General features: G+C 44.1%; 1 protein-coding gene across 1 annotated transcript; it reads right to left on the bottom strand.

Annotated features, from left to right (window-relative positions):
• Nucleotides 1-9319: 9319 nt before the first annotated feature.
• LOC129720168 (uncharacterized) lies at nucleotides 9320-10411 on the bottom strand. The gene has a single exon (XM_055671603.1). The coding sequence runs from the start codon at nucleotides 10409-10411 to the stop codon at nucleotides 9320-9322; it is 1092 nt and encodes a 363-aa protein (XP_055527578.1).
• Between the last annotated feature and the right edge of the window lie 587 nt (nucleotides 10412-10998).

Below are 10998 nucleotides of genomic sequence, written 5' to 3'. Positions count from 1 at the left end.
CTGTTGAAAGCAACGCAAGACAATCATTCGTCCCTTTGGCACGGCGGAAGCCAAATTGAGTATCTGATAGTAGACCATTTGATTCGACCCAATGGTCTAAACGACGGAGTATCGTTTTTTCCATCAATTTCCGGATACAGGATAGCATTACAATCGGCCTATAAGAGTTGTGATCAGAAGGTGGTTTCCCTGGTTTTTGGATGGCGATCACCTTCACTTGCCTCCAATCCTGCGGTACAATGTTTTGCTCCAGGAAATATTGAACAAGTTCAACAAGCGCCTCTTGGCATTGCCGGGTAGATTCTTCAACAAGTTGAATTTGATTCTATCTAACCCAGGTGCGTTATTGTTACAGGACAGAAGGGCAACTGAAAATTCTGCCATCGTGAAAGGTGATTCTATCGCGTCGTGGCCCGGAGACGCATCGCGAACAATGTTTTGCTCAGGAACAGAGTTCGGACATACTTTCCTGGCAAAATCAAATATCCACCGACTTGAAGACTCCTCGCTTTCGTTGACCGTTACGCGATTCCGCATTCTTCGGGCTGTGTTCCAAAGAGTGCTCATCGATGTCTCCCTCGACGTCTCGTTCACGAACCGACGCCAATATCCGCGTTTCTTTGCTTTAGCCAGGCTTTTAAGCTTGGTATCAAGCTCCGAATACCGTATATAGTCGTCGGGTATACCTCCCTTCTGGAAGGCCAAAAACGCGTCGGATCTTTGCGTGTAGACATCGGAGCACTCTTTGTCCCACCACGGAGTTGGAGGCCGCTCTTTGATCGTTACGCCGGGATATTTCTTCATTTGGGCTTGCAACGCGGCGTCGAGGATTTAGCCCGCGAGGAGGTTGTATTCTTCAAGTGGTGGGTGATGTTGAATCGACTCGACCACTTTTGAAATCATTTCCTCGTATAACTTCCAATCGACATTCCGTGTGAGGTCATACGGAATGTCAATTGGTCGCATGCGAGTTGACCCGTTTGTAATTGAAATAAGAATAGGCAGATGGTCGCTACCGTGAGGATCGAGGATTACCTTCCATGTGCAATCCAACCGTAGCGACGTCGAACATAAGGATAGATCCAGAGCGCTTGGGCGCGCTGGAGGTTTCGGGATACGTGTCATTTCACCGTTGTTTAAAATAGTCATGTCGAAGTCATCGCAAAGGTTATAGATTAAAGAGGAGCGGTTATCATTGTAAGGGGAACCCCAAGCCACACCATGAGAGTTGAAGTCTCCCAAAATCAAACGTGGCGAGGGAAGAAGTTCTATTAAATCAAAGAGCAACCGTTGCCCAACCTGTGCTCTGGGAGGAATATATATTGAGGCAATACAAAGCTCTTTACCTTGTATTGTCATTTGACATGCGACAACTTCGATGCCTGGAATCGAGCGGAGGTTAATACGATAGAAAGAATAGCACTTTTTAATCCCTAAAAGTACTCCTCCATATGGGGTGTCTCGATCAAGGCGAATAATATTAGAATCATGGAAGTTGAGATCAATATTTGAAGTAAGCCAAGTTTCACAAAGGGAAAATGCATCGCATTTGTTTTTATTTATCAAAACTTTAAACGAATCAATTTTTGGTAAAATACTTCTACAATTCCACTGTAAGACAGAGATAGAATCCTTCATATACGCAGTTGAATTAGGCATCGAAGGATACAATCGCTGCAAGGAGGGGCCATTGGGCAGTAAACTGCTTCAAAAATGATCTAACTGTTGGGAGGAATGCTGTAAGAAAAATTTTAATTGGATCGGGTACATTAAAATTTTCAAAAATCCAGTCCACAATGTCAGAAAATTTCACTAATCCAGAGTTTGTTTCATCAACTGGATGTGCAAAAGGAACAACTGGGGTTTTAGATGTTCCTGGTAGTGCTGGGAACTCCTTCTGGGACTTTAAATTTGCAAGCCCAGGAGGAGTTTGCTTCGGTTTTTCCGCAGCACTGTTTGGTTTGCTTGTAACTTTTATTACACTTTGAGAAATCTTAGGACCTTTACGGGGAAGTTTAGGAGAAGAAACATTTTTCCTCTTTCTAGACTCCCCAGGATTGGCGTAAGATGTTCCCGCTGGTGAATCGTCAGAATTGGTTTCATCAGAGGACAACAGATCAAAGGGGTTCGATGTTATGGTAGAAGTGGTCACGGTCTTCTTCAGCATCTCAGCATAAGAACGCTTTGAACGCTCCTTAAGTGACCGCTTGATTTTATCTCTGCGCTGCATGTACACCGGGCATGTGGAGAGCTCATGCTGGTTTTCCCCACAGTGAATACATTCTTCAGCATTAACACTGCAAGAATCTTCCGCATGAGTCTCCCCACACTTGCTACATCGTGCCTTATTGCAGCAGTAGGCGGCTGTGTGGCCTAACTGCTTGCAATTGGTGCAATTCATAACACGGGGTACATACAATCGCACAGGCAGACGAACCCGGTCGATCGAGACGTGGCTAGGGAGTGCAGATCCGGCAAACGTAACGCGAAACGAGTCTGACGGAGTGTAAACTTTTTTACCGCCGACGAGAGACATGGACCGCAATTGCTTACAATCCAAAATCTTCGCCTGTGTTTCGGTATTTTTGAAGCAACCGGTTGCGCTTTTTAGGATACACTCGACGGACAGACTCGAATCGGTTATGACACCGTCGATCTCCACGTCTCGTGCGGGTATGTAAACGCGATACCCGCGTGTGAAGAGCTCAGAGCAAGCGATAGCATTGGCCTGTGCCAGATCACTGACCACGACACGGAGCTTGTTAGGTCGGACCTTGGAAATTTCGGTCACGGCCTTGTACCCCTTCGTCAGGTCTTTAGAAATTTGCAGTATGTTTAATCGCTTTGAATTCACTCCTGCCTTTGGACGAAAATAAACAGTATAGCTGCCCTGTTGAGATCCGTCCGGGTAAAGCCTGGAGCGAGGGGGGACTGGAGAATGAACAGGGGAGGGGGTAACAGAAGGGTCAGGGTCAAGGGGGTTCGGGGATGGTGGCACGGGAGGCGAGGGATCTATATCCATCGCGCTAAATGTAGCGCACTAGCGCTCTAGCGCCGACAAGAACACGTACCTATTTACTTCTTCCTTCCAGCAGTGGTTGTCCGATCGTTCGAAGCTGCACCCAAAGCAGCCAGCAGCACCAGTACAGCAGCACCAATACAGCCACCAGCAGTGAGCCGGGTGTGAGATCACTCAGCACAGCGACACGGCTCGACTGTCAAATGATGGCCTTGAATTAGAAAGATCTATTCACTGTGCACAGATCAAAACTGCAGCTGGTATTTTGCACCAATACAGCCAAAGTTGCGAGCCGGGTACAGAACGTAGCGACACAACTCACAATCTAGTTGGCCTTTAGCGCGAATAATACACTCTTTTGTTTGGCTATTCGTACACACGGACCGGATTGTAATAGAACGACCACTTTGCACGTCCGTTTCTGTCGAGTGTTCGACGCGGAATGAATTATATCACTTATCTCGCACAAAGTCCTCCAAAGACTGCATATTCCGATAGTTTTGTTGTTTGGAACACCAACACTAGTTTTTTTAGTAGATTTCACTATTTATTGTCTCGCCGAACACACTTTAAAAGAATAAATTACGTGGAGATAAAAACGCGCACAAACAATCGGCCTTGTGGCCAGTTCCCACGTCTCATTCGAAATAACTTATTTATAAATTTTCACGATGTGCATTTCAATAATTTACAAATAATAAAGCTAGTATATTCCCCCCTTACTACGTCACTGGGATACAGATTATTATTATTATTACTAAACAATTACATTCATCTGACAAAGATAAGTCTTAATGAATTAAAATTAAAACTTTACCGTCACAGTCTGCGGAAAGCATCTAGGAGTCGTTGACAAAACACATTGATTGGCAAGTCGAAGTCAAACAGGTCGTATACCTCTTTTAAACGGTGGCAAATAACACGAATTGGATCATGACAACCATAAAGTCGATTCCGAGGATCCAAATGCAGGAAACTTCTTTGACACAACGGCCTCTCAGGAGCATACAAATTCAGCTGTGCTAATATGGTTGGACAGTCGATGTGGCCAGTCAGTAATTTGGCGGCGAAAACGGCTTGTGCAATATGGCGGCGTAGCTCTAAAGGTTGAATACCAAGAAGTCGGCAACGGTCCTCGTATGATGGCAGGTACAGTGGATATCGCCATGGGAGATGACGAAGCGCATAGCGTACGAATTTTTTCTGTATCATTTCCATTCTGTTGGACCAGTTTGCCTGGTAAGGGGTCCATATCACAGAATTGGATTCGAGGATTGATCGCACTAAGGCACAGTAAAGTGCTTTAAAACATAACGGGTCACGAAATTCATCGGCAATCTTGAATATGAATCCCAATTGTCGGTTAGCCTTGGCGATAATGTTGGTATAGTGGTTCTTGAACGTCAACTCGCTATCCAAGTATATTCCAAGGTCCTTTACGCACTGCACACGAAGAAGGTGCTGTGATGATATGGAATAGTCAAATTCGATAGGCATACGCTTTCTATTATAGGAGATTATACTGCATTTTTCCACACTCAACGTTAACATGTTTGTTGCACACCAATTAACAAATTTATTCAGATGCTCTTGCAGCTCCAAACAATCACGCAAGCATTTTATAATTTTAAATATTTTTGTATCATCCGCATAAAATTGTCGACATTCGGGTGGTAGCAGTAGTGAAGCGTCGTTTATAAAAATGGAGAATAGTAGCGGGCCCAAGTTGCTACCTTGAAAAACTCCTGATAAATTAGAAAAACGATTCGAAACCGCCGAACCTATTTTCACACACACACACTTCGATTAGTCAGGTAAGACTTAAACCAGCATACGGATTCCGATGAGACTTCGAGTCGGTCTAATTTGGTAAGCAGTATTTCGTGGTCTACCCGATCAAAGGCTGCTATCAGGTCCAGGTAAATTGCGTCAGTTTGGAAACTAGCATCCATATTTTGCAAACAGCGAGAGACGAACTGCATGAGATTAGTCGCAACAGATCGTTTAGGGAAAAACCCGTGCTGCTCAGCGTCAATATAATACTTAGAGCTGGCAAACAAGGCGTCATTCACAATAATTTCAAACAACTTTGAGCAAGCACACAAGGATGTGATCCCACGTTTAACTCCTTTTTTGTGGATTGGTAACAGATATGAAAATTTCTATCGGTCGGGGAATTTACACTGCTGCACAGACAAATTGAAGAGCATCGCGATTAGGGTACAAAGCACTTCTCTACATCGCTTCAGAACCGCAGAAGGTATACCGTCTGGCCCAACAGCGTATGAGGTTTTGAGCCTATGCAAAGCAGCAGTTACATCGTCAGTACTGATATGCGGTAATCGAAACGAAAAACATCACGGGGTACTACATCGCTGGCTTCACGAATTTGTTCGGAGGACGCCACGAAGTCGTTGAAAACTTGCTGGAACTACTCGGCAAAAAGGTCACATTTTTCACGCTCAGTGTTAGCTACACAGTTGCCCAAGAACATTGAAGACGGTAAACCCCGTTCCTTACGTTTAGTGTTTACAAACGACCAAAATTGTTTCGGGTGCATGCGAAGGTTATTTTCATTGCGCTTAACATACCTGTTATACATATAACGGTTGTAGTTTCGGTACTGATTACTGGCAATTTTGAACTGATTTTTGTAATACGATGAGCGGTATCAGCAATATTTTCGTAGCGCAGCTGATCGTAAGCGCTTAAGCGTTCGTAGTCGTGCATTTGACCATGCTGGTTTGCGAGGCGGTTCACAGTATGGCACTGTTTGGGTAAACACGTTTTCGAGTGTGCTATTGAAAGCAGCTACTGCATCGTCGATACTGGAAGACGGTTCTAATATAAGATCCCAGTTCATCTCAGAAAGCACTGCGTTCAGTGTGACATAGTCAGCACGTCGAAAATTCCGAGATCTATATTCCGATGGCTCGTCGTACACTATTGGCTCAGGAAAGCTCAACGACAGAACGATAGCGGGATGAATCATTTCAAGTTCAACCAACGGCTCATGTGCAACAGATACATTACTAATAGGCAATGCTTGGTCATTCACCAGTATCAGATCCAGCATACGTTCACTATCGATCAACAAATTATTAATTTGTGTCAAACCATGCAGACAGAAACCATCAAGGAGAAAATAGCAGCAAGCGGGCATTTGTGAACGCATTGTGTCCACTGAAGGTTAACCGTTGTCTGAGATAAGCCAACGCAAATTAGATTGGTTGTAATCTCCGAAAAGTAACGCTGGCGTTTGAAGTTTCAATCGGGATAGTACCGTTCCAATCGAATCAATATGCTGTTGAATCAGCTGAGAATTGGACTTCCGGTCAGGCGGTATATAAACAACACCCACACTTATGTCGCTACATGGCGTTAAAATCATCACCCATAGCTGCTCAAGAGTGGTAAAAACAGGTGCAGGATCCATGCGACAATTTAGTTTCACCGAGACAGCTATTAGGACGCCACCACCACGCTTCTTCTGGCTGTTAGGATCAGATCGATCATTTCGGAAAACTGTATAACGATTCCCAAAAAGTTGCGTTGACAAAATACGGTCGTCGAGCCATGTTTCGGTTAGGACAATTACATCGTAGTCTCCTTCCGAAACTGCCAGGAAGAATGAATCGATTTTAGTGCGCAGTCCACGCACATTGTGGTAATAAATCCGCAAACCGGGTACACGAGAAACGGATTCGTGAGCACACACATTGCCTGACGATGCAGGCTGGAAGACTCCGTCTCCGTCTCCGAACACAGGACCAGGACAATGACGAGGACGAAGATGAGCAGACAGCGCGACTGTGTCGGAGGGATCAGGGGCTTCCATAGTGCCTATTAAAGGGTGTCCTGGGTCCAATGAGTTGATGATAGCATTAGAAGAGTTTTTCAGCGTGTCAGAAAAGCAGAAGTTTCCATCGTCCGAGTCGCAATGCGGTTTGCTTAAGATTGAACTGCAGGGCTTCGCAAGTACATATTGCTGGGTGCTTTCGGCCTGTAGTTGGAGTTTTTTCAATGAATTCACGAAAAAGGAGACCTTCTGACCATGATGATGGCATTAGAGCTTGTTGTTTCAAGGTAGGAGAAAGGCCGACTTTATACGAGACAAATGTCAAGGTTTCAATATCCTCGCCTTTCGGAACCAATCGGACAACATCCACGGGGTCTTCATTCTTTAAGCAGCGGGTAACAATTTGGCAAACATCCTCATCGGTGATTAGTGGTTGAAATCCCGAAAGGTACAACCAGAACTTGGATGGTGGTGCTTCAGGTACGATAAATGGAACTGAGAGGCCACCCAAGTCTACTGAATTTGTTCCACGATCAGCCACAACTGGACGTACTGGCATTCCATTATTCCCTCGTCGTCGCTTTACACCTAAGCTTGGCCAATTCGCGGTACTAGGTGGTTGCGGAGTCATACTCTGTTCCGACTGAACACGATCCAATGTTAAACAGTCCACTCTATGGCTTAAGCGCTCCACAAACTTATGCAGCTCATGGATTTGTGTTGAAATGTCATTTTCATCAGTCGGTATAGCACTGTTTTCATCACCTTTATCAGCCAAATACGAACGAATGCTTCTACCTTGCATTTCATATCTGCATAACAAGCACAAAAACAACGCTTGCCCAGTAGCAAATAATTCCTTGTGTGCGCGAGTGTTAAATCCGCAGCACTTTTGGCTGATGTGGAAATATGTCTCACAAAAGCCGCAACGAACAGGTTCCAGATCGTTTACCAGCAGCTGGTAAGATCCACACAGCTTAACATCCATAGCTGATATTGTCTATTGTGTTAGCAAGCAGAACTGCAGCACACAGCCGGTGGTAGCACGGGAAGGCAAAATAAAAAATTGCAGCAAAATTGAATATATCACCTCACGAAATACACTAACTTCAATGTCTTTCAATATGCGGTGGTAGGAATAACACGTAGTAGCAAAATTTTCGTTGAAAACGGTTAAATTTACAATATAAAACGGTCATTTAAGCGGAGATAAAAACAAACAGCTTCTAGCTTTCGCACACACTCTAAAACAATGTTATAGAAACACACCCACCAATCGAAATTGCCACGGTGAGCAAGTTAGGTGTTGAGGAGCTTACAAATAGTTAATTTCCCCTCCTCCCTTGCCAAGCTAATGGAATATATGAAATTCAAAGTCGTTGAAATACAACAGATACCTAGACTCTAATACCGAATTTATTGCTGATCGATCCAGCAGATTTAAAACCATCAAAGGTTAACATCGCTAACCCCCCCCCCTTCCCACCTTATCCTTGCTACATCCTGAGATAAAGAAGGTCTAACATCATACAGTAACTGTACAGGAATGAAAGGATTGCACCACTAGTTTTGTAGCAGCTCTAATGCAGCTCAAACTGCAATGTATGTATTTTTTTTTATTATTTTGATGTTTCTATCAGTGTATAATATTTTACCTACAATTTAATAGTTTTTCCTTAACCTCGGCACGAGCTCGGTAGCAAATTCTTTATTCCAACACTAGTATTTGTATACAGAACGTCCATAATTAGTTAGTCACTAGATTCAGAATTCCTTTTAACACGTGTGTCTTTGCCAACCTAGTTGTAAGTAATATATTGATACTTTTAATTATGTAATAATAATTTTATCACTTAATACCGATAAATCTACCGTATGCAACGTTTCTGTAACTGCTTCCTGAACTAATCTAATATTCACTATATTATTAATTTGCTCTTATCGCTTCTAAATTTCACGCTGCTTCACTTTCTATTGTCTCCTATCTCTCCACTCTCGATGTCAACAATCAATGACCGAATGACCTCCCGCTACTCCAGACCGGCGCTTCATAGTTTAAGTTTCTGATCGAGCGTGTGGCGTACAGTCTAGACCCAGTGATGTGAACACACCCCAGCCCGTAACTCCGGTACCCTTCAATGAGGTGTTCCGGATTTACCGTCAAGAACTTCCAGCACTGCTAGGTTAGCCACGCCGCGCCGAAATATGCCTTTGCTTGTCCGTACATCTGCCTGCCGGACTCTGCCATCTGATCCAACAACTACTTCCTCGACTATACCTCTAGTCCAGCTTTTGCGGTTTTGACCATCTACCACAAATACGAGGTCTCCTTTTTCTAGTTTTTTGTTATCTAAAAACCACTTCGTACGTTTGTTGATCGTGGGTAAGTACTCCTTATACCAACGGTGCCACGTCTGATCCGCTAAGTACTGTGACCGTTTATAAGCGTCTCGCAATGCCTTTGCAAAATTCACGGAATCTTCCACATAAAAGTCAGTTGACTATACGACACCTCGAAGAAAGTGATTAGGAGTTATCGCCGCTGAGTCCTGGGATATGTACTTTAGTGGTCGACTATTTATCATGTCTTCCGCTTCGGCAAGGGTTGTCAGTAGAACTTCATCCGTCAGCCGACACCCATCGTCGAGTGCTTTCATCGCTTCCTTCACAGACCTAACCATCCTCTCCCAGATGCCACCCATGTGTGGAGTCCCGGGGGGGTTAAAGTTCCATTTCATCACGCTGTCAACTAGCGAATCTGCACATTCCATATTAATTCGCTTAATCCAGGCTATCAATTCCTTGCTAGCTCCCTTAAAATTTGTCCCATTGTCCGAAAAGACTTCATCTGGCATTCCCCGCTTACCAATGAACCGTCTGATGGCCATCAAACATGCTTGTGTCGTTAGAGAGTGTACAACCTCCAAATGCACTGCACGTACTGCCAGGCATGTGACCAATGCGACCCATCGCTTTTCTTTCCTTCGATTAACAACAACTTCTACAGGACCCAGGTAATCTACACCAACTGCATTGAATGGACGTAGTGATTTTGTTATTCGTTGGACCGGAAGTGGAGCCATCATTGGAACTTCGGCTTGGCATCGATTTACCTTACACCATACACATTCTTTCATAACTTGCTGGATTTCTGTTCGTAATTTAGGGACATAACATATCTGACGAAGCTCTATGAGAACCGTTTCTCGATTTGCATGTCCAAATTTTTCGTGAAAGTGTTGCACTAACCGTTTAGTCACTGCGTGCCCTTTTGGAAGGATAATCGGAAACTTCATGTTGAACGGAATTTCGTTCGACTTAGCCAACCTACCATTCATCCGAATCACGCCACACTCGTCTGAAATCGGTGAGAGTTTATATAATGGGCTTTTCTTCCCAATCTGCATCGGTTTCTGATCCGATTTCAGCGTTTTGTTTCCTTGAAGTATCATTAATTCATCTGTAAACGCCTTCAACTGCGCTTGTCGCCACAAAATGTTCTCCGCTTTCAACATTTCGTCCTGCTGCAATGGTTTCTGTACTACATGGTACTTTGCCTTCAAAAGTCCTTTGTGCTTGTCGGTAGCGATCATCGTGTGTAATGGAACATCTTTTTTCTTGCGTTGCAGATTTGCTATGAATCTAATGCCAATTTACGCCAGCGCCACGTGACGTCTACATTAATCACGGATTCTGGAAACTCCACCACATCATGATGTAATAAGTGCGCCTTCATTTCCTCCGCCGTGTTTTCTATCGGCACTTGCTCCCGCGGCCAGCAATCCTCCGGCTGGTATACAAATTTTGGCCCCTTAAACCACTCACCTTCTGACTCTAATGGGGGACCATGTCCCCATTTTGTTAGTGCATCAGCTTGATTTAATCGGGACGGAATCCAGCGCCAATCTGTTGCATTGGTTGTCTCTAAAATTTCACCTATTCTAAAGGCGACAAATTGTTTATATTTCCGTTGATCTGAACGTAACCAGCTTAGAACTGTTTGCGAATCCGTCCAAAAGACGCAGCGATTGAAAGAAAGTGAGTGGTTGGTTTTGATAGTTTGAGACAGTTTTGCACCGAGGGCAGCTCCTCTTAGTTCTAGCCTAGGAATGGATTGCAACTTGGCTGGTGCTACCTTTGATCGAGACATTACCAATGAACATTTAATTGTATTTCCTAC

Source organism: Wyeomyia smithii, chromosome 2, assembly GCF_029784165.1.
Source record: "Wyeomyia smithii strain HCP4-BCI-WySm-NY-G18 chromosome 2, ASM2978416v1, whole genome shotgun sequence".
Classification (NCBI taxonomy): Eukaryota; Metazoa; Arthropoda; class Insecta; order Diptera; family Culicidae; genus Wyeomyia; species Wyeomyia smithii.
Note: the sequence above shows the minus strand (reverse complement) of the source record. Positions and strands in the feature narration are given on the sequence as shown.